Source organism: Neopsephotus bourkii, unplaced genomic scaffold (genome assembly GCF_033783945.1).
Source record: "Neopsephotus bourkii isolate Nb327-2 ecotype Australia unplaced genomic scaffold, CSIRO-AGI_Nbou_v1 NB_745, whole genome shotgun sequence".
NCBI classification, from domain to species: domain Eukaryota; kingdom Metazoa; phylum Chordata; class Aves; order Psittaciformes; family Psittacidae; genus Neopsephotus; species Neopsephotus bourkii.
Window position 1 is genome coordinate 277,418 of NW_026901243.1, and position 24,674 is coordinate 302,091.

The 24,674-nt window shown below is 45.1% G+C and overlaps 1 protein-coding gene across 2 annotated transcripts in view; it reads right to left on the reverse strand.

Annotated features, from left to right (window-relative positions):
- The window catches only part of WNT9A (Wnt family member 9A), a 50,590-nt gene that overhangs the window by 11,563 nt on the left and 14,353 nt on the right, over window positions 1-24,674 (reverse strand). Inside the window, exons 1-3 of one of the 2 annotated variants that reach the window (XM_061354733.1) lie at window positions 7,472-7,521; window positions 4,822-5,081; window positions 680-942 (exon numbers count right to left, since the gene is read on the reverse strand). In XM_061354733.1, coding sequence (XP_061210717.1) covers window positions 680-942; window positions 4,822-5,035 — 477 coding nt within the window. In that variant the 5' untranslated portion in view covers window positions 5,036-5,081; window positions 7,472-7,521. Of the gene's footprint in view, window positions 1-679; window positions 943-4,821; window positions 5,082-7,471; window positions 7,522-24,674 lie in introns of those variants that run through there. The other variant, XM_061354732.1, reaches the window with a different exon arrangement.

The following is a 24,674-nucleotide window of genomic DNA, read 5'->3' on the forward strand; positions in this document are numbered from 1 at the left end:
TAGGAAGAACATGGCATAAAGAGCAGAAAGTCCTCCAGCAGGGAGGATAAGGATAGCAAAAGGAAACAAAGGGACTATATAAGGTTAGCAAAAGGAAACAAAGGGACTATACACCCAAGCACTATCTGCTGCAAGTCCAGGAGCTCTAGGAAATGTGGAAGGCCCTACCAGAAAACAAGGCAGAAGGGACTTTTTGGACTGAGGTCAGAGAGTAATCTCCAGCCTGGTTTCCTGCCAGCTGTTTGTCCAGCCAGTTTAAGAAACCTTTATGCTAAGGACATGATAGACTTTCCATGTTGTACTGAACTGGTGCAAGAAAAGCATCCCTCAACCTGTGTGTGGCAGCATAACTCCCTTCCTCATGTAAGCCTGAAGAACCTGTCCTTCTTTGGAACCTGCAAAGAACCTTTGCAGCATAAGACCCTCTCCTCTCTATGGAGAGCCAGCAATCTTTATTGCCATCTCATGTTTCCTAGACCTGGACAGTCCCGTTTCTTTCCCTCTGATCTCACCCCATTTTCCACAACTCTTGAAGCACAGTAACAAAACCAGGACATAGTCCGGTAACTAAGATTTCACTTGTCCAGCAGAAGGACAACTCCATGCATTTCCTATCAAACACTCCTTGTTCCCACACATCTTATTGCCCCCCACAATCCCCAAGCAGTCTGCAACGCACCTTCATGCCCACAAGGTTATTGTGGAAGTCCACCCTGGCTCGCAGATCCTTGTTGGGCTTCCTCCCCAGGAACTCCTTGACAAACTTGTTGCTGTATTTCAGGTTGTCACCGCAGCCACCCCACTGCCAAGCCTCACGGTTCTCCAGATCAGGAGCCTCATCGCAGGTGCAACGCTCCATCCGCCCCGCGCTGCATGCCTTGGCCATGGCATGTGTCAGCCCTGCGGAGGAGATGGCGTACAAGAAGGCTGTCTCTTTAAAACCTGAAGGAGAGAGGAGGTGGCAGCTTTAGTTACAGCTGGAGCAAGGGTTAAAGAAAGAGTGAGGAAATCAAGGCAAAATCCAGTGTGAGAAAAACCTGAGTGATAAAACATCATTGTGGTGGAGGCCAAGGAATGATAGATAGAGGTGGCATGAGCCAGGATTCAAGAATGCAAATGAAATCCAGCCATCTCCATAACTGTCACTCTACAATCTCTGCCTGAAAACAGATAGAGGCGAGCAAGAGCTTGACAAGCCATGAAGGTACCATCACCATGGTACAGAAATACTGTGGCCAAAGTGACACCAAATAGTAGGAATCCAGCATAGCCTTCTAGTCTGATGGCTGGGAAAGAAGCCATGAGCACTGCTTGTTCTTTCCACACCCCCTGAAGAAAAAATAATCACTAGGTCCTACTGCAGTTCAACACAGTTGTTAACAAGACACCTGAGGGCTTGGAAGCACACAATAGGCAACCTGTCACAGCACCTCAAATGACTCAAAAAGCAGTTTACCACTCAAGCTTTTAATGTGCAACCCTTTTCTACACCTCCATACTCACCTGCAGGAACGCAGCAGCATCTGATGCCCCCAGTAACTGAGGTCCACAGACCCCCATGATTTCAATCCAAATTATAAAATCCAGAAATAAAAAGCAAACATGCCAGTATTTATAGCTCCTTATTCTCCAGCTATGGAAGCCATAAACGACTGCATATTTGAGATGCAATTCCAGAACAGCTTTGGATCTGACTCAAGAAATCCCCCACTCAAAAATAACACAAGTGGATGGTGACAGTAGTGGATATATCTGTAAGCTAGTGTGTCAACCAAGGACATGCAGAGACACTGCCAGGTCATTTTTGGAACTGTTCCTTGGGAGGTGCATGGTCATCCAAGCAAGCTTACAGGGCACTGCCCTGGCCCATACCCAGAGCCTGCCTTCCCAAAGCACTCCCAGGTGCATGATGTTGAACTTCAGCAGGAGACTGACAAAAATCCAGTCCAGGAGACTGAGGTCTGGTCCTCCCAATCGGGCTGACAAAAAACAGATTGTGGTTGAAGTTGTCCAATCATTCCTATTGCTTACCTGGAAAAGAGAGCAGGAACCTTTCCCTCACTGGAAGGAACACACTTACCAGGACACTCTAAAGAGTGGTCAAGGTCAAGAAAGCAAATTTTGGGGGGTTTCTCCTCCTTGTTTTCTCCCCAGGTTAGATCATGTCCTCTGGCACCCCAGAAAAGCCTTCACCATTGCATATCTCACTGGGAGTGGTGGGAGAAGTCCTTACTTAAAATCACACAATAAAACTCATGGGTGCACAGACCACCAAACTCCTCTAGATAGAAAATGCCTTCTAAGCAGTTTTCGTCTTTTGAAGGCTAGTTCAGCTTTTTCTAGGTTGCACCCTAGGTCAGACTGCCCACATGCCTGCTAAGGGATGCTGATGCTAGGGACAGATGCTCCCGAGCCTCCATTCTCCTGATAGTGGTAGCAAGAGGCCAGTCCTACAGTTTGTGCTATGAAATGGAAGGGCACCAGTTTGCTAATAGAAAGTCCTTGATAGAATAGAGTGTGTAAACCTTCCCCTGAGACACTGCAATTAGCAGCAAACAGCCTGGCTATGGTCCAGTTTAGTAGACAGCCCAGATCAAACCAGGAGGCCTTCAAGTAGGTTGTAGAAGGACTGAATTCAGAGTGATTGTGAAATCTCAGCACCAAGTCAGTGCCAAGCAACCACATTGCATACTGTCTTTGATAGAAAGGCAGGAGGAATGGTTCAGTTGCCAGATTTTCCTCCTCCATGAATCTCCTCATCAGCTTTGCTCTATTCCTCCCATTCTCCATCACCTAAAGCTTCACAGATTCCCAGTGCCCATCAGCACGGGCATCATCTTGCCCACAGCCAGCTCGGGCAGCTTCCAAGCAAGTCCATGTGACATTTGGCTCCGGCCAGATTTAAAGCCATCTCCGCCATGCACTATTTGATTGCACCAAGATATTTTGTAACAAGATAATGAGCTTTAAATCAATGCAGGCATTCTAACCCCCGGTGCATTGACAGCCTGCCATCCGCAGCTATCCAGTTTCAGACATTTCCAAAATTGTTTGTGAGTATCCAAAGAGGATAACAAGTCCCTTAAACAATCCCCTGTTATTTTAAGAAACAGGCTGCATCAGCCCAAGTTGCAAACCAGCAGCCGGGCTGTTCCGGTGACCAAGTGTAAAAATGGAGGGAGAAACTTAAGTGAAATTGGGGGGGGGGGGGCGGGGGGAACGGGGCTGCCTTCCCACCCCCCACCCCCTTTCTCTCCTTTAAAAGCTGCAATGGTCCTGAAGGAGAGGAAGAAAGCCTGCACCAGCATATTTGGATAACTGTGTCTCAGTGGGTGATACATGTGCGCCTTTGCCCTGGGGTATCACTTGCTGCAACGCTGAACCAGGAACCAGCAGCTCCCGGAGAGAAGGAGAAAGATTTACAAGGCAGTGTGTTATGCTGCAGGAACAACTTCTGAAGGATTTACAGCATCAGTGGAGAGCAGAGATGTTGCAGGGGCATAAAACATGGAAGAATGAGACAGCAGGCAGAACCTTGCAACCCTCAGGGTTGTATTTATTACACGAGGTCCTGACAAGGGAGGGGGGTTCTCAAGGGTGTTTTAAGGCAGTTCACATTCAGGCTGCTTTAAAATACCCCTTGCCAAGGGCTCACCACAGGGGCAGGCACGTCTGAAGGAACAAGCTGTGGCCTCCAGGTGTCAGCATGAGAAAGTGCTTGGCTTTCCCAAGACAACACTAATCCAGGGACTCCTCTGGCATGCGGGGCTATTTTTAAATGTCTTGCAGCTCTGGCTGGACCTCTTGGGTTTCATAAGGACTTTCCTTGTTTCCACTGCAATCAGTGACAGTGCATTAGTTAAGCCCTAGCACTTCTGAATTACTCCTCCTCACTAATTAGCAAGGGAGGGAGGGCACTTTGCAAAAATCTGCTCTTATCTTTGAGTACATCAGATCCTGGATTTCTATGTCCAGGTCCTTTGTTGAGCATGGGACTTTCTACAAGTCACTAAAGTCCTCAAGACCCATGCAAGCTATTTGTAAAACGGTCCTGCTGCACCATTAGCTGCAGTCCAGAAATAAAAACTGGATTTTACTGGGAGGGTGCAGGAAACCGGATTATGAGGTAGCACAAAGGAAGGAGATAAAAATATCAACTGGTCCTCCAGTGCTCTCTCAGCTTCTGGTCATCTCCACCTGAGCTGCTGGAAGGGTTGTGGGAATTACCCACCACTTGCATCCAGGGAGCTTTTCCCTGGGTAGAGCAACAACAGAATACAAGCCTTTGCCCATTTTGCCCTGCACTATGATAAGGGTCCCCTTGCCACCACTAACAGGGCAGCACAGAACAATCCATTTTGTTTTATTCCCCTTAAGGCATTTTCTCAACTTCTTTCCTGAGAAGTTAATGCAAGAAATGGGGGTGGGGAAGGACTGGAACAGCTCTGGGAACTTCAACACCTTCCCCTTCAGCAACAGCTCAACTTCCATCAGAAGCAAGAAGCAACTGTAGTTACTGGCAACAGACACATGCATGAACACCTCCAGCCTCTAAGGAAAGAAGCCACGGGAATCAGACAGGGGTTGCTTAAGTGATACGAGCATATACAATACTACCATATAGCACATCTTTTGCTTGGTGTGAATTTTCAAGGATGAGCTGAGCCTGGCTGAGTGGTTTCCTTCTACAAGCTTCTGGTGAGGTGGTGACCCATCACTGGCAAAGGAAGCACCAGGATGACCACCCTGCAAAATGCCAGGGAAGCCAATGTGTGCAGTGGGTGCCAGCACCTTCATCCAAGACCCCCTCACCCTACTCACCTCTCTTTAGCAAGCTGGCCCGATAGCGACCCTCAAGGGTGCAGTTCCAGCGCTCAAAGCGAAACTGGTACTGGCACTCCAGTGCACTCATGCTGATTGCCTCCATCAAGGTCTCAGCCACGCCGGGGTCCCGCCGGCACATCCTGCGCTGCTTCTTCTCCAGCTTCAGGCGGTCACAGACTTTGTAGTGGGCTTTGATGGCAGCTTCCTCCATTTCTGAGGTCAGAGGGAGGATGGTCAGGGGTTCGTTCCCTGTCAGCCTGCAGAGGAAAAGAGCAGCACAGCAGTGAGGATAGAGAAAATACAGCCTGCGGTACAGGTGGGAGCCATGGCGGGCTCTCCCTGGTTGAGCAACCATGTGGGGCTTGCTGATGTCTAGGCAAGGCTCTTTGATGTGAATGTGCAAGGTGGGAGCAAGAGAAGGGTAAGAAACAATATTTGAATTTATGGTCTCTACCAGTTCTCACAGCTTGCTTGGACATAAGTTCTTGGCAATCTTCACCCCAGGACTGTGTTGAAAACTGAAATGCGAAAGAAATGATTGAAGGTACCTAACTGCATGAACTTGGGAAACTAGCAAAAATAAGAGCACTACAGTCACTCTCCTGTGCATAAACAAAAAATCATTTTAGCACATCAAGCAGAGCTAGAACTGGCTTGTAAAGGTATAGAGGATGATTTGTCCCACCAAACCAAGAGACACATCAGGAAAGCATGTATAGCCACCTTGCCTTCAGCAGAATTGATTCTGACATAAAACTTAGTAAGCCACAGCCTGAGGCTTGAGAGCAGGATACACTTGCCAGGAGAATCTGCCAAAAGCTTTTGCAAGGCAGGATTAGCCCAGAAACCTAAAACATGGCCTGAAGAAATGCATGTCCCATTGCCTTCTCCCCTCCTCTGCCTTCTCCAAACACAAGGTCCTTGACTCATACAATGTGCAACAAAAGAAGCCAGCATACTGTTCCCAGTATCAAGTGATGAGCTGCTGGAAGAGGACCAGGCTGGCATCAGCCCCAGGGAGCAGAGAGGCTTCAGAAACATCTGCTGGGCTCATGAGCCGTTTGTTGGCGAGGCTGCCCACACCCCACTCTCCTGGCTCTGTCCTTTTCCGGCCAGGTGCCAGTCCACACAGTCAATGGGAATCACTATGCAGGGTTTCGAAGGACCTGAAGACGTTTCCCAAGCCAAAAAGGAAGAATTGCTTAAAGCCTGAATTGAAAACATGCTGCAATCCTGCACAGGCGAGCATGTGGATGGGCCGCAGGTTCAAAAATCTCCATTGCTGCAGAACCACTGGGGAAAATGGGGTGATAGGCACAAGAGGGGAGCACACACTCACCCCCCTTCACTGAATGTAGAAGAATCCTGAAAGCATTTAAACCCCCACTCAGTGGCAGTTCGTGCTTTCTTTTTTAATGACAATTTCTCTCTCTTTGCCTGTCCCTACCTGCCCCTTGTCAAAAGCCCCTCTCCATCTTTCTTGTCAGCCCTTTTAGGCACTGGCAGCTGCTCTAAGGTCTTCTCAGAGCCTTCTCTTCTTCAGGCTGAAGAAGCCCGGGTCTCTCAGCCTGCCTCCACGGGAGAGACTAAAAAAACAAGCAGGGAAATATTCTCTTTCAGTTACCTTCAGGTAATTTCTGGAAATTAGGATTTCCAGAAAAACTGCAATGGTAAAAATGAAAAGTTGGTGATTTGTGGGGAACATGGAAAGCTAGTGTTACCCAGTGAAGAACTTCCAAAAAATAGTTCTTCCCCAAATTCTGCTCACCAGAAAAATTATAAAAATATCCAAAAGGCCAAAGAGCAAGCTCCATCTGAAGCACTGTCAAGTTTTAGCCATTATATTTTTTGCTCTGTTTCAACTCGGACAGTGTGTGGATTTGGTCACAACTGCTTCCCAAGGAGATAGGACATCATCCAGCCCTGGCACCTTGTTAACCAAAGCTCCAAGCAGGCTTGTTTGTGAAAAAGGTGGCTTGGTCTGAGCTTCGCAGTGGTAAACAGCTGTAATGAAATCTCCAGGACATTCATTCCTGGCTTTCATCAATTCTTCTGCTCTGGAGATTCATTTCTGCAAGCTTTCACAGTTGGCACAAGAGATACCCTCAGATGGCAAAGACAGAGGGAGGCATAAGAGCAATTTCTACAGCTCCCCCTTCCCAGTTAACCTGTCCAACTAAGCAGGTACTGTTCAGCTAAGGATTCTGGAAAACATAAGCTCCAAGTATCATGTAGCAGATGCCTACTGCAGTGAGGAGAGATACAGGAATGGATTCTGTAGAAAGATCTCTGCAGAGCAACTGCTGATTTTGAACCCCTTCCCCATCTTCCCTGTTAGGTGTTTGGCATTGAAATACTTCAAAGTATGGCTTCCCACAAGATCAGCCCTGCAAAAGTTGACGATGGCGCAGCCCAATTGCATGTATCTCCAACAGAAGACATCTAAATAAAAAACGAAGAGCGAGGAATAGGGAGAAGAAAGAAAAACAGAATTTGCAGTGCTGCACAATACCAGAGGATTGGCCTGCAACAGCCACTCTGAATGGTTGGGAAGCCTTGAGAAACAACAGAAAATTGAAGCATTAAACTAATTGTCAGCGATGTACATTTTCACCGCTTTCTACAAAAGGCTTTGGTAGGAGCTCACCTAATATCTGTGACACATTGACAACAGCCAGAGTGAGCTGAGAAGCAGTGCCAGCACACCTTTCATCCCTTCCTGAAAAACACACCCAAAAGACACCAAGACAATGCCCTGTAAAAGCAGAATACACCTTTTCCCACCCCCCATTTCCCAGCTCAACTCTGCCCTGTCCTCATGCATCAGAGAAAGGGACTTAAAAGTCCAAATTAGTAAAAAATGCTGCATATGCAGTGCACGTGCTGAACAGACACATCACCACTGCCTGGTCTACTGCTCAGACTAATTTCACTGGCTTTCAAGCTGATCTGAATCAGAGTGAGGCAACTATACTAGGAGAGCATCTCCAGATAGAGACAAGAAGTAAATTTAGAGGAAAGAGGCTTTTACTAGCCAGCAAGCAATGAAGCTCTTCCAGGCTAAGACCTCCATGAGCAAAAGCAGTATATGTGCATGCACACCCATACATCTCCCTCCTTAGCACTGGATGGATGCCTATTTCGGCAGCGAGGGGACCAATGCAGCAGCCTTAGCTCTGCAGACATGTTCCAGGGGTGAGGTGGCACTTTTCAGAGCATGGCACCAACAAACAAGTGCAGGCAGAGCCAAGGGAGCGCCTGTGCCCCACCTGACACATTGCCTTGGAGCTGCCGCTGCATGGAACCTTTATAATCCTATAAAGCCCTTTTATGCAACCTAGGCTGAGTGAGGTCCTGTAAGGCAATGGTGTCAGTCTGATGCTTTCTCAGCACCTCACAAAGACCAAGCTGTTCTTTCCAAGGAAATTTTTCAGGAAGGGGGGGTGTTTTTTATTTTATATTTTATATTATTTTATTTTATACACACCCTACCCACAACTGTTGGGATTAAACTGCCAGCCAGCACTCTGCAATTGTGTTATTTTGGAGTCTCTGCCACCCCACAACTCACACCGATAGCTGAATAGCCAAATTTTATCTGTAGCACCATGGAAATATTGCTCTTCCAGAGAGGCAATTCAAACTGAATCCTGCTTTCAGCTCATCTCAGAAGTCAAGATATTTTATTGCCTCATCAGTTCACACTTCCATCAGTGTCCCTGTATTTTCCCTTTTTTAACTGGGGATTTTCCCAATGAGAATTTGAGGGGGATGAGACAGAAGTAAGGCGCCTGCATAGACCTGTGAGTGCATTCTCGTTTTTGACATGCTCAAGAGTTTCGTTTGCAAGTGCCGCCAGAGATGCGAGCCAAGGTGAGCTGCTTTCCTGCAAGGAAATACCTCTGCTCTACCCGCCTGGAATGACAGGCCTGCTGAAATATTGCATTCCTATCCCGGCACTTCCTTCTCTGTTGGGAGGTTAATCTTTGGTACATCTGTACAATGACCAAATTGATTTCTATTTTCCCTTCTTACATTAAAGTTTTCTCTGCAATATTGCTGCTCTTCAAACCCTTTTCCTTCTCTTTCCAACTCTTCTTTCTTTTAATAATTAAAAAGTTACAAAAAGTTTACAACTTAAACACTGACCGTCACTGCAATACATAAATTAATAATTCAAATCAGTGCTATGCTGCACACCAGGCCTACATTTCTTTTGTATCCAACAACCTGGAGTTGCCATCTCTCCCTCACAATAGCTCTCCCACACTGTGAAGTTTTCACCCATTCCACAAAGGCTATTTGAAGTGCAAGAAGCCAAAAGTCCAAGAAAATTCTGAATTCCATGGCAAGTGATGAAAATTTGGTATTTGGAGCAAGAGCTGGCCATTGAAGAACCACCTACCTCATTCTGCACTATGTTTGGTTTTTTAAGTGTTCAGAGATACCATTGTTGTGCTCACACTAACTCAACACCCTTTGGAGGAAACCAGCCTCAGTTCTGCTCCTCCCCAAGTTATCAGGATCATAGAATAATTAGGGTTGGAAAGGACCTTAATATCATCTAGTTCTAACCCCCCTGCCATGGGCAGGGACACCTCACACCAGACCATGTTACCCAAGGATCCCCAACGTCATGTGGGAGAAGAGGCAGCTTTCTTCTCTTTGCTACTAAATAATTAGTTCTCTACTTTCTTTCTACGCCTTAAAGTCAGATCTAAGTATACTTGCTCCAAAATACATTGCTCACCCCAGCATTCAGGCATTCATGTTTATTGCTGCCTTGCTTAAACCGCAAACTCCAGAGCCACAGATGCTAGGTTTTAAATTCTTTACCATTCTGAGCTAGAAAGCCAAAGGTTTCCTACTTTGATTAATGCATACATGTGCAAAAAAGAATGCATATCCCATCAAGTCCCTTCAAAAAATAAGGCAAGGCATTCTTCAAACCTCAGCAAGGATTTCTTGGCTTCCACAATATCCTGCCATCTCAGCAAGTGTTAAGTCACTTCATGAAAATTGCTCTGTTAGAGTTATTCACTTCTATCCTAACCCTTCCTCAGTGTAGTTTTTCCACTGATCTCCTCTGGATTGGTAGTATAACACTGTGGGAGTCATGACAGGAGGATAATTGTTTCTCCCAGCCCAAGATGTAGACCATCTTTACAGGGCAGAGCTGAACAGCCTACACTCCACCTAGAAATCAAAAACGTTTGCTAAAACTCTATCTATGCTGGCAGTTTAAAAGGTTTCCTCCCCTTATCCACAGACACTACACTTTCTGCACATGCTGGTTATCTTCCTCCTCTGCTCTGGCCTTACCTCTCCTTTTTGCTGTTCACATCATTCACTATAAACAATGGTGTCTTGCTTCTGAGGACCATTAAAAAGTTAACACATCTGGAAACTCCAGCAATAGAATACAGCTATTGTCATCGCAATTTTTTCCCAATCACTATTTTGATCCTTATTTTCCTTTCAGTAGCACAGTACACATACCCAAAGCTTTTCTTTAGATGGCAACCCCTCAAACATGGGCTTCTTAATAGTGCCAAAATCTCAGCTACAGCTTCCACTTGCAAAAAAAACTATTAACAGCTCCCATCATGGGAGCTTCCACCAACACACGGTAGGAGCAATAGGGCCTTGCAACCTCCCTGTATGAAGGCAGAAAGCAGCTGTAGCTCACACATGTCCCAGAGAACATCAGTTTCAGCTTCTTGGATCAGTTTCTGAGGGGTGGCAATTTTGAGGATAGGGAGAGGAGAAAAGCTACAGAACTGGGGAATTTCCAACCCAATAGATCCCACTTATGAGGCAAGAAAGCACCCAGCTCCATCAGACTCCTCATGAAGTATGCTTAAACAGATTTTCTTCTTGTAAGACACAAAGGTACAGATTCTTGTATGTTTCAGTCGTTCAAACTTGTCTGCTATCACTCCTCTGCCTATATAGATCTAGACAGTGGTTCCCTCTGGGCCTCTTCTCTGAGGATTGTGGGCAAGGGGATGGACAAGCAGGCTTGTAAGGATCTGCTACACAAACCTGCCAGGCTTCTGAGTCCTATCAAGAGTTATTTCCAGCATTCAGCAGAGAGGACTAACAGCTGCTTCTGGAATAAAGAATTTGCTGGTGCAAATCTCCAGCTCTTCCCCTCCCAACACCACCTCCCTGAATGCTACTAGCATTCACAGCAGCTACTCTGATCTCAAATAATTAAGCTATTTGCAGGCCCAGGTGTTACCACAGAGACAATTTATGCCCAAATTTCCCATTTCAGACTTATAGTTGAAGATCACCCAGAAGTCAGAGGACTTATCACAGGCTGCTGAACAGAGCAGCTCAACTGAAATCTCCCCAGACCAGATGTCCTGTCTTAAGAGGGCTGGATCCCCAACACCTTTAACAGAGTTGTCACATCACTTCAGAAGGGATTTTTCTGTGAATGAGGCAAGACACAGATGGTTGCCTCCCAGATGCAGGATGGTTCCTGCATGTATAAATAGGCTTCCATGCAATTTTCCTGCCAAAACATGCCCTCAACTTCTCCTGTACAAATTACCAAAAAGAAGTTTGGCACAGAGTCTATAAGGGCAAAATTTAGCAACTGAAGGAAAAATACTTCAGTGCATGAGCAGGGAATACGTGACTCAGTTCAGATGTGGAGGGCTGGAGATGTTCTCGGTACGGTGAAATCCTGCATAGGGTCCATGGAGCCAAGATGTCATGAGGAACAACTATTTTTGCACTGTGGCAATCAGAAGCACCACAAGAAAATACTTCAAGCTGCTGCAGCATTTCCCACTCATGCAAGGCATAAGAACTACACAGGTTATGAATTGCAGCTAGCAGCACTCTACTGAAGGAAGCATTGTCTTCCCTTCTGCCCAATGAGGAGGGCACAAGCACAGAAGAACCCCACAGCAGAAGAAGGAATCAGACTTGGGTCTTTCAACTCTTGGTGGTGTTCCTGAACCACAAGGCTGAATTACCTCTCCTCCTCCCCCCGCACCCTCCCTTTACAACAAACCTTATTCAAGAAGTTTCCAGTTCATCAGAGAAAAACTTTTTTATTTTAGGTAACTATCTCAGTTACAACATTAATATTCACCAGCATAGAAATTGTACAAAGAGAAGGCAAATATCAGGACCAGCTGTACAGGCACTTGCAGTTCCATGGCTTGTGCTGAACAGCTCCAGCACCAAGCCACCTTTAAAAAACTCTGATGGGTTTTTGAGGTGTTCACTTTTTACAGCTCATGTACTATTAGCTGCCCTTGACTGGAAGGTCCCAGGTAGCTTGGCCCAAGAGCTGCTTGTGTACTAATCCTCCTGGTGCAATTTTGCCCTAAGCAAGCAGAGGTGGAGAAAGGAAGAGGGGAGGGGAAAGTTGTTTCCTCTCCCCTTCATCCTCTCAAGAATGAAACAGCAATCAGCAAGATTTACTAAGGATTTTCAACTCAACTTAAAACCAGCCGGTGAACTGCGGTGCCAGGGGAATGCACGGACTAGGCAGCAACAGGAGCTTTCACTCCTGATTTAAGACAGCATTAGCTTTGCCCTTGGCAGCCTGTGCCAGGAATTAACCTCCCACCAGTGCCCCTCTCCTTGGCTGGACAGCTCCTGGACCCCCACCTTATGACCCATTGGTGCTCTTTATCCTGATCCCTGCTCACTTTTATCTTTTTTAGCTTAACATCATTTATATTGCCATGAGTCCCTCTAGACCACTGGCAATGTGTAGCTGTGCGCTTTGGTTCAGGGAAGCAGTTGAAAGGGGAGCAATGAGGAGGAAGATGAGAAGTCCAAAAAAAAATCCAAAACCAAAACAAACGTACCAAAAAAAATCACAAAAAGAAAAAAAAAGAAAACTAACATGGTTTTGTTCTGATATCCCCCCCCCCCGCTCCACTTGGTACGGAGGGAAGAAAATCAGTATTTCCAGAATATTTTCCATGATAAGATGAATAGGCAAGACACACACATGCAAAACATATCCACACCCTATAATAACACCTTCTGACAAGAGGAAGACAAAACAACCATAAGGTAGGGGGGTTGATTGTGGCAAGGTATTTTTTTGTTCTTTTGCAGCCTGGATATTTTGTGGGGAGGTTTTGGGGTTTGTTTGGTTTATTTTGTTTGTTTGATTTTGTTTTTCTTTTTCTTTTTATTTTTACCCTGCTGAAAATCCTGCCCAACATCTCCATGACAGAAAAATGACATTCCTAGATCATACTTGTAAAAAAATATACATAACCATCCCTCCTATGCCTTGCTTTTGAATAGCTTTGGTGGCACTGAGGATCAAGAGAAGATGTAATGGATCACACAGAGGACTACAGCAAAAGAATTTATACCAGATTTTAAAGCCAGCATACCAAAGGAAACAGGCCAGGTGCTCAACAGCATGATGTGTTCCAAGCATAGAAAATCCATGAAGTCCATGATCTTTCTCAGTAACTTCCCTTGTCTGGGGAGAGGGGAGATGCACATAGCAAAGGATATTTAGCATTTGAAATCTAACCAAAGAGAACCAAACCCCCCACATTTTATTAACTGATTTTTGTACTGCTGTTGCTTTATTCCAGCAGGTTTATGAAGGCAGGATTGGAAAGCATCACTCATGGGTAAGGGCACTCCTAGTTCCCAAAACACCTCCCGCCCATCCTTCTGGCTCTCTCCAGCTCAAGCTACTGACATGAAGGCTGACCAAGTCCTGCAGATCTGCCAGGGGCTGGGGGCTCCACAGGAACACCTCGCTCAGGGCAGTGCATGGATCAGACCTTTTGACTCAGGCAAGACACTGCATGAAGCAAATAATAGATACTACACACCGAGATTGAAGCATTTTTTCCAAACAGCACATCATTAAACTGAAGGCTTATTGCCACCGGATGTTATGAAGCCCAAAACTATGAATAGATTCCAGAAGGGATTAGATAAATTTAGGAAAGGGAGGTTCATTCAGGTGGGTGATGAAACATGAGGGCTTGAACACAGCCTCTGGCTCAGGAGGGTTCTAAACCACTGACTGCCAGGAGCAAGCAGGACATGCCAGGAGACACCTCACTTGTCCCACTTCTCCTTGGCTTCCCCAGATGTCCAGGAGTGACTGAAGAAACCTTTGGTTCAACCCTTAATAGCAAGTATGTTCTCAGCACCAAGACAGACACCTGTACGATGCACTACAGGACCTTGCTTCAGCTGCAAACATTTAACCCTCATGCACTCTCCAACCCTTTGGATGACAGCAAGAACTGCCCCAGCGGTGTCAAGCACACACCACACTAACGCTTTGCTGGACTTATACATGCAGTGCACCCTGCTCTTTCCTTGGAAAGGCTATCACTGCTGTGCTTGCTGTCAGCAGCCCCACCTCCGTGGTCCCAACAGCAATCCTTCCACATCCCCAGCAAGCCTCCCACCCACAGCAGCCCTCAGCGCATCAGGATGTGGGCATGCCTCGCACAGCTTCAGCAACAGCACGGCCAGCCATGTGTTAGTGTCAGTCTCTCCCACCCACCCCTGCCAGGGAACACATCTGACTTCATAATGAATCGCCCATTTGTCTTCCTAACACCTCAGCCAGCACGTTTGTTAAATCTGGGAGATAAAGGCTCAACACCTCCACAGCACTCATCATACAGCAGGACTTCGCCTGTTGCTTTCCTCCTCCCCGTCCTGTCTGTCAGATAAATTGTGCTGTCCCTCCTGAACACTGCCTGGTCTGTTCTCAGCAGATGCTGCAGTTATATAGCTGCCCTTGCCCAGACCACAGAGACTGGCAGCCAGGGAAGAAACTTCTTGTAGCCAAGGAAGACAGCTTCCCTCACTGTCTGGAGATATCCCTATGCACACACACTCATGTAGTACAGCAGCTAAAGAGAAAATAAAGGTTCCTTTCCAGACAAATCCAGGGGCTAGGCATTTGAAATTGAACCTCTGAGGGAAGCAGAGCTTCTTCTTCCTTTCCCAGCCCCAGATTTTATATTCGGGACGTGAAGGTCCCAGCTGGAGGCAGAGACTGGCTCCTAATCAACTTCTGGACAAATGACAACTCGCAGAAACAAGCATGCAGATTCAGGCAGAAGGGGGGGTCACCTCCCCCTCCCCTCAAAACATTTTACCCAGCCCCTATTATATATCGCATGGAGGTCAGTTCGTGGAGTATTTAGATGGTTGGGCGGTTTGACACATCATCTGATCTATTTTGGGAGCAGTTTACAGCTCTGCAATTCCTCCCCTGCACAGCAGCGATAGCTTTTCCACTCTAATGTCATATTATCCTCATGGCAGGTTTAAAAACTAAACAGGTGAAAAAACAAACTTTCTGGGCACTGGAGAGAGCAGGATACAAGAGACATTCTGGTGATGGGAATGTAGAAGTTTATCCTCATTCTGAGCCCCAACAGAGATTGTGGGAAGGAACTGTGAACATAGGCTGGTTCCTTACAAAACTCAACAGGAGGATAGTCAAAAGCTCTTGCATAAAGGTCATCCCATGACAAAAGGTGTTTCACAAATGTCTGTCTGAAGGAGTTTTGCAGTCCTGAGGTTTTGCAAGCCTCCAATGACACCTCAATGGTCAGATGCTGGAGCCAGCCAACATCAGAAATCTTACTGCTCTTCTGCTGCAGATGCAAGGGCACTGCATTGTCTTTCCCTCACTGCCATCCACTGATGGCATCCTCTTTCCTTTCATCTCCCCCAGCACTCCAAAACACTGCTCCTCCACACCTCAGTTTGTCCCAGAAAAGGGAAGATTGAAGAAGCAATGCAAACATCTGCCATCAATCTCCCAGTGTCCATTCACCATCATCAAGAAAGGCCCAGGTCCCACACCATTATAGGAATGGTGCAACACTTCCTGAAAGGATTGAATCCATGCAGTTTTCTGGAAGGGAAGCAGATGCTGTAACAGTGGTTAAACACAGGTGATGGATAAATTGATATTGATAGTCAAGATGCCTTTAACGGACCGGTGCTGCTGGCAGGACCTTCACCTTTTGAAAGTGACTGAACTACAGAATTTTGGCATAACCTCAGCCAGACACACCTCTGCCAACATTTCAGGTAAATACCCTCAGAAGCCTTGGTGACTTCAGCATGTATATCTTGTCTATCATACTATATAAAGTCTACATGAATAAAGAGCCATATTAACCAAAATACTATATCCAAAGAAGAGCCAAAGCTTTGTTCTATGAGTGCTGTTGAACAGACAGGACTGCATATTACCTATCTTCAAAACAATGCATTTGTGCTCAGCAACTGAAAGAAAAATAATTTCTGCTTTGCATTACAGGGCATGTGGGGCACACTCAATCAACTAGTATTAAGGAAGTAATTTCCTTCCTGTATTGATCATCCATCTATCCATCTAATCAAGCTGCATTAAAAAGGCAGAGGGAAGGACAACAAGCCAAGTGTTATACATAGCGAATTCTGATTATATTATGAAACTTTAAGAAGATCTTAACAAGAGGACACTGTGCATTTTACGTAATTAGCTTGCTACTTATAAATGCCCTCCATAGTGCCAATGGCAGATTTTCACTACCTAAAATAGCCTAAAGCTGTTGGATTCAAGAACTCCTGCCATCCCAATTTAGATCAACTCAAATACAAAAACCACGAGGTGGTTTCGTTACACCAAGATTAAGAATTGAATCGGCTCTTGTGTGCCTGGATGTTAGAAGGGGTAAAAGATTACAGAGGGGAAAGACATTATGACACACCGTACCTCAAACCAGTCCAATCCTCACTGAATGTGAAAGCTGTTCACAGCATTTTGACATATTTGAAGTCACTCTGGGGGTGATAGAGCCTCACTAAGACTGGACATAAAGATGCAGCACTGTGGGATGCCACATCTGTATTCATATTCATTTAGCAGAGAACTGGTCTCCAGCTCCATGATACACATGCTTCATGAAGCTGGGAGTTTCACCCCATTTCCAAGAAGTAGCTCGGAGCAAGCCTTGAGTTACAACCTCAGCCTATAAAATAAGACCTCAGAAGCAGCAAATCAGGTAAGGAAACCATCTGATTTGCAAGTTGCTCATGCTTGACATGGAAGCCCCAACAAATGCAGAGCTACAATATTATTCATAAACCAAGCCCTACACCAATCTTTTCCAGTGCCTGCAGACTTCTAAAGGGAGAAGCATTTTCCATTCAAAGTAAGAAGTTCAAGAAAACATGCTAGAAAGCATTTTGAGGAGAAACTGTATCATGGGAAGAGAATCCACATGCTTGAAGTTATCCCAGCATGCAAACTCTATCCAAGACTCCGTCAACCAATTTGTGCAAGTTGCCATTTCCCAAGTCACCCATCAACAGTTAGCAAAACAAGCAGAACTGAAAGATAGTCCTTATATTATTGCTTACCCCCCAAAAAATGGAACTAAGCTGTGAGCTCTATGGGTGCACATTTCATAATTCCCTATCCACACCTACTGACTAGCATTAAGAGATGTAAAACTGCCATGGCATAACACTGAGCATGCCCCATCAAGATGCCATATAATATCCACTCCCGAGGACTGAGGAGGAAAATGGTGGCCATGTATCTAATGCAGCATAAAGATCCAAAGAACTTGAGGAAAAAGGGAAATACTTCCTATTTCCCTTTGTCTTAACAGTTCCACTCCTTAGACCCCAGAAGTGTCACAGGGTCCGTTCTCCAACACACCTACAGTGCAGTATTTGATTCTTTTTCTTTAAAAATATTATCAAGTTACAGTTGAATGAATGGTGTAAGGTTTCAGATGATTGTGGGAAACTATAGCAAGATCAGAAGCTCCAGAGGTGTACCATTAATCTACACATTTGGAAAAAAACAAGGAAGAACAAAAAAACCCAGTGTACTTTCTGCAACTGACTCTACACGAATGACCCAGGTTGATATTCTGTCTTACAACATTAATTGTGTGGAGTTAAGGGCTGGATGATCAGAAACTGTGTTCAGTACTACAAGGGACAAGCAAATTCCAGGGACTCCAGCCTATACCTGTGGGGCTATATACACATTAGGGAAGTCCTGCGGCATGCATAAACAATCAGGTAAGTTTATTTCTGACAATGCTTCAGTGCTGGTGGAATTTGTCCAACATTGAAATACTACAAAAAGGAAAAGAAAAATTAACACATTGAACACTCTGTAAGCAAAAGACCTTTCCTGTAAGCTTGGACAAAAAACTTGTATCTTCCTTTTCAGCTTAGCCCTTCATAACCTAATGTGATCAGTGATAAAGAACACCAAGAACCTTCTCCCTGGATTACTCCATCAACAGATGCTCATTAGAGATAATCACACCCAGAGCAGCTCCAGCCTGAAATGGAGTTTCCAATCTGTCTTCAAAACGCATGTGGGATTGCTTTACAATTCCCACATCCCACCTCTTTCAGCAGGTCTGGAGACTGAGTCATCATTCCCAGGTTAATACAGGGCACAACTACATGGAGTCTGTCAGAATTTGAGCCAACAGGAAAAAAAAAAATTAAAGCAGAAGGATCTAACTTATTTACAAGTGCCACAAAGGTGCTCAGCTAAATCCCCAAAACCTATGGATAATGATACTAGAGCAAGGGTAGGCTTATGTTTCCAAGAAAAGAAACAACTTGTTGATGAAGAAGCCTTCCCTCAGGTTCTCTTACCGCAGGGGATAAGCAGCACCAGAGCTGTCCATTCAATACTAGATAACACACAGAAGATAAAAATTAGGGCAAAGGAAGTTAAAAACTGGCTGAACCACCAACTGTATCCTGCTTGCACTCCAATTTAGCATGAGGTAACATTTCCCTTGAATCCTGCGGTAAAGTATATCTGAAATGAAGGGTATGAATGCAAGTTGAAGGGAAATAACAAGGTGGTTCAAGACATTTAAGCTTAAACAGATACACACACCAAGATGAGATCTCCTTGGCTTCTTGTACAAACTGAACTAGAATTCACAGCACTAAGCAAATCACTGCACAACAGCATTGCTGAAGCAGCAGCTGAAACCTTATAGCACTGCAACAAAACTTGGCTACGTCCTTCTCTTAGGTTTTACATCTTCCCTAGTAGACGGTATCACATTCCCATCCTTCTTCATCTGCACTTGAGGCTTTTCAGTTGGCCCCATGTCAAAGAAGCTGTCCCACCCCCAGCCTTGGTCTCCCATCCCTGCAAAAGCACATGCCGTCTGCCAAGCCTTGCACCGACCTCCCCGGCTCCTGAGGTTACAGAGGCATTCAGCATCTCCTGACCTGCATCCCCTAGGGATGCTAACCCACAAGTCTCACACCTCACTTCCTTGAAACTCTGTGAGCATGGGTTACACTTTGCAATTCTGCAGGCTGAACCCACAGGAACAAGAGTGGCAGGATCTCACTTGCCTTGCCAGCTTTCTCTCCACCACAATCCCCAGAGTGACATTCATTTTCTTGGTGGTAGAGAAAGGAATCCCTCTAGTTTACCCCTCTCCAGCCCCAAAATAGCAGCTGTTGAAAGCGCCCCAACAGCATATAACTTACATACACAGTTGGAACAATAAGCAATACTGAAACTAAAAATCAGGGAATCACATTTTATAGCAAAGAAACACCCACGAGACATTCATGCTTTTTTCGTTACAAGGCTAACTAGCAGGTCTCATCACAGAAGGGAGCAAGAATAACATCCTAGCACACAAATATTACTATGATTTATTAAAACCATTATTTGTATTAATGTCTTCTACCCTGTGTCAAAGAGCTTAAGTAGTCAAAACTAGTTTCCTGGACTCATTATTTCTCGCCCAGCTTTCTGTTGAAGGATATCAGCACTGCAAGTCTTGACATTTCATAATAACCTCTGATCTGTTTTGGAGCTGCCAAGAAGCAAAGGCAGCTTCAGAGAGGAAAGTAAGGCCCAAATAACACAAAAATGGGAGGAAACCTTTCTACCGGAGCTCCGTATCAATTTCTTTGGGAATCAAAAGCATGCTTCACACTGGAATTTTCCTCCAAGTTAGAGGGTTTACAACTAACTCAAAAAGCCTTCCAAGTTTCCCAAGTATTTCAAGTGACAAAACCAAAGTTACAGCCTGAAAATAAATCATAACAGTAATATGCACACACTTCAGGAAAAAAAAAAAAAAACAAACAAGCAAAAAAAAAAAAACACCAATCAAACAAACAAAAAAAAACAGATATAAACCTACACTGGAAAAATCTTACACTTAGTGCAGCCAAAATGCCAGTTGATACATGTCACATTTAAGTGCTCCAGGCAACACTATCACAATGGCTAATACAGGCAGGCAGAGCTCCAAGATGAATGTCCAAAGCCCAACAGGACAGAGATGTTCCCCGGAGCCTTAGAAAACAGTGATGGCATCTCAGGCCTTTTGCTGAAGCTTTCACACGCATTTAGCATCTTGAGCAGCATCACAAGTCAAAGCAAGGCTATGACCTTACAAATGCTTTACTGGCTAATCCTCCTTGAAGGAGGGCTTCAGAAAACATTTAGGTTGAGCTATCTATGAGATTAAGATGTTTATCCATCTTGTATTTTGCACATTTGCGATTTCAGTGTCTTCTGGCTGCAAGAGCTCCAGAGGATCAAGGGCCAAGAAAGAAAGAACAACTCAGAGAAAGGAAAATCATAGCAACACTAACAAATGCTTTGTATGTGTTTAAAAAAAAAAAACCAAAACTTTCATCAGTCTGCAAATAACAGTAAAACAAAATCAGGAAGGATGTTTTCCCAAATGGAAATCCCTTGTACAGCTGAGTTGACAGCTCTATCGGGCATAACTGGACAGGTGCTCCCTGCTAAAATTTTCCACATGTTTATATCTGGCTTCAGCTAGAAGTGCCATGAGCCCCTCAAGATCACCCCAGCCTATCAACAGCCCAAAGCTGTCTCAGCACAAATGCTAAGAGGTCAATTAATTCCCACTGTGGCTGGAGATACTCTACTAGCAACTAGCAGAGACAAGGGTCTTCCCTTCTCCCACCCCAAACTGGAAGGGAATTAGGCACCAATGCTTCCACAGGAAAACTCGAAACACTCAAATCCCTGGGGGATAACGCTGATCTTTTCCAAGCACAGCTTGCAGCATGCGCATGAGGGTCTCTAAAACAGGTTTGGCCACCTACCACAGAAAAACATGCTTCATATGATGGCAAAGTGAAGGAAAGTTTAGGTAATACATCAAGAGGGACGCTGAAAAGACAGCAGGAAGAATAGAGCATTCCTCACAATGAACATGGAGTGAGGACAGCATTCTATGGCAAGACAACAAGTAAAAGCCTAACTCAGCTTGTCACCTTCACTCTAGAATAATTCTCCTTTGCAGAGTGCACATAGCACAGCTTGCAAACACCAGGGTTTAGAAGCTCACAGCAGACATATCTGGTCACAGATGAGACATTGCTTCACACCACCACGACAAAGCCACACCAAGCTACAACTGTGCTACAGAATCTTGCCTTGGAGTTGGGTGCTGCATGGCAAGAGCTGCATGATGACAGAGGAGAACTTACCCAGTTCTTTTGTGAAGTTTCTGGGCACAATAACTATTATGGCTCAGTTAGGACAACGGGGAGCTGGTCCTGAGCAAGGACGGTCACTGACAGTTTTACGTTTCTACTCACTTGGTCACAAAAGAGGGACAAGTGGGTCAGAGGGAGAGAGTTTCAGGACATCACTGAACATTCACCAAGGCAAGGCTTTACAACCTTCCCAAAATAATCTTCACTGGTTTCACAATGAAAGTCCCAGAATTTGTAAGGCAGGTTTAAATTTAGAGCACACTCATTGGATTTGCTTACATAATTTTCTTGATTTGGAAGGGTTTTTATTTGCCTTAGTGAGAAAAGCTGTCCAAATTTGCCAGGTTAAGCAGGGGCTGCTTGCCGATAAGAATCTTAAAATACACTGGCTGCAATTTTCCTTTTAAAGTTTGCATATCACAATTAGGGCAATATGGAATTAGAGCAGCTTTAAGAAGTGAGGCGGGAAAGAAACCATTAAAAAGGACAAATCCCTACCAAATTATACTGGCATCTAAGTGCAGTGGCCCACAGGGTGTCCAGAGGCTGCTAAACACAGAGCAGCAAGAGATCAAGAAATATTCCAGCCTGAACCTATTAAGCAAGATGTAAACATTCCACAAAATTTGTATCGATTTTAAAAGGTTTGAATTATTTTGAGAACACCATTTCTGTTAAAGGCACATTTTTAAGTACCAAAAATGATGCTGGCATCACCTAACTGTGCAAGAGCTTTGTCTGTGAAGAAACCCGTCCTTTGGGTATCCTGTAAACCAGTCCTCATAGCCACAGAAACAGACCATGGTAGCAGCCTAAATACTATCCCAGATCTATTCTTGCCAGCTCCTCCACCCAGCCCTTCTATTCATCGCTTGATTACAACAAGAATTTAGCTTCTGAGGTTTGTACTTACCAACCTGAAATCACAGAAAGCCATAAAACCCTTACACCAGTATCTAACTTGATCCATTACTTCCAATTTTGACAGTGCTTAGCTCATTTTTGCAGATGGAAGTTAGGCATCTTTGGCAGCAGATACTTTCCGGCCCTATGGACAAGGTGCAGGAATAGAAACAAAAGGTCAATTTACACAGCCTGAAAACAAAGCAAGGAAACCCCACAGACCCCATGGATGCCACCAGACAGCATATCTCAGAGTGAAGGCTCACAGAAGGGATAACTCCATTTAGATATAGCCAGATCTCTTCCACCTAGCGAAAACCCATTATAAGGGCCACTCCAGCAGATCGTTTACCATTTTGCCTAATGGTCATAGCAACACATAGTGGAAGAAGTCACACCTCACAGCTTGCAGGTCTACACAAGCCCTGCATTTCAGTTCCCAGCACTCCTGACTGAATGATGAGCTCCCTGCCACCACTCCAGGAAGTTGCAAGAGATGCAAAGCCACATTCTGGGTTGCTCTTAGATGTGAGCCATCCTCACTTTAAAGGCAGCTTGTTAGCCCCCCTCTTTTAGACAATGGTTACAAACTCAAATGCCAGCTGCCTGCCATCACTGAAGTCTGAGGCCTTTTGGCCATAAGCTTTGAGGAAGGTGACACCCCCACGTTAGAGGCAGAGAACTAATTAGCTAAAACAGAGCAGATCCTCACCTCCAACTTGCTGTATGGAGGGATGGCAATTCCTCCAGGGACCTGGCCTCTCTTTTCTATTAGGGTACCACTTCCCCCAGCACTTGAAAACTTATTTGTTGCCTTCTGTTTAGAAGCCTCCAAGCATAGCCTCTGAGATACCTCCAAAGAATTACCCTGAAAAGATTCCCCAGGCTTGTCCAGGCATTCCTAGGAGAGGAGGAGGCTCCGCAGATAGCACAGTTTGGCAGGATATATTAACACACCTCTGCATAGACTATGAGACTGATAAAAAGCATCATCCCCAAGTAAAAAATTGCACCTAGGTGAAACCTCTCCATTTAGGAAGACCTTGGTGTTCAAGAGTGAAATCACAAACCAGCTACTCACATAAAACACGTGTTCTCAGCAGGCATTGTCTCAGTACTACCCAGAGCAAGAGCCCCCAGAAACATTTAACAGATACTAAAGATTAAGTTAATGGCCTCATGTCTTAGAGGAGGAAACACCAACCCCTTGTGGTGCTAAACTCAACAGAGCTTACCACCAAAACATAGCGAGACAGGGGTCTTGGCTCAGGTAATCAAAAACCTAAGATTATAATACATTTATAAGACTGGGCCTCTTGCCCATGCTGGTACAGAATATGCCAAGTATTCCTTTTTGAGGGTATTCTTTGAGCAAGCAAAAGAGGAAAAAGACCTCCCAAAACCTGGCCTCTAATTTACATTACTGCTCCAGGAAACTTTGCCAGAGAAACCAGATTTAATGCATAACTACACATCAAACATCCATGCTGTCATGGTTTGTGCCCATCTCATGACCAAGTCTGGCGGCCAGTGAATGAAGAGCAGTGTGGTGACATTTTTCAGCCATGCAGAGGCTGCTCCAGAGAGGGAAGGGGTTCCTTGGCATTAAGAAAATAAGATTAAATTGGCTTATGGTTCAGCCAGAGCTGTAAGCGAGATGCAGACTTTGCACAGCAGCACAGAGGATTCTTTTGAGGGATTTCAGAGATGCAGTGTTGCAGCACAGAGCAGTGTCACAGCCCTGGAACAGAAGGGCAGCAGCATCCGTGGCCTGCTAGTGTGCCACATCTGTTCCCTTCCCTGTAGCCTGCAGAGCACCAGGGGACCCTGTGAGAGCCATGAAAAACCCAAGCTAAAGAAACTAAAGGTTTGTTACCCACCATAACCCCCCAAAAATAAACCCTCGTATAGTTGCCAGCTGCTCCTGTGACCACCCAAGGGTCAGTATGAAGGAAAAAACACCCTATGTTGTGATATTGCATGCACAGGCCCCCCAGTGGTCTTTCCTGCATATGGTGATGTCAGGATTCCCCTCTTTTTCCCAGCACACACATCATCTGACACTTAGAAGGAAACTTTGTCCCATCCCACTCTCTCCAAAACAAGAGTTACCCTGCCTGCTTGCCCAGGGCATCACATGTAATGACTGTTTTCACTTAAGCTTCAGGAAAACAGAGGCCAATCTTTTACAACCACAGCTCATCTTCAACTGGAAAGTTAAATTACTGTGCTAAGAGGATAAATGCACTGTTGGTGAAGTACTGCCATCTCATCCAGTGAGTTAAGGGCAGTAGAGAAAAACTGGTGTGACTCACTTTCATGCATTTTTAGTACAAAAGCAAAGAGCTTGGTTTGAAGAACAGAAAAACACGAGAAAAAAAAAAGGGGGAAAAAAAAGAGTTAAAAAACAAATTAGAGGG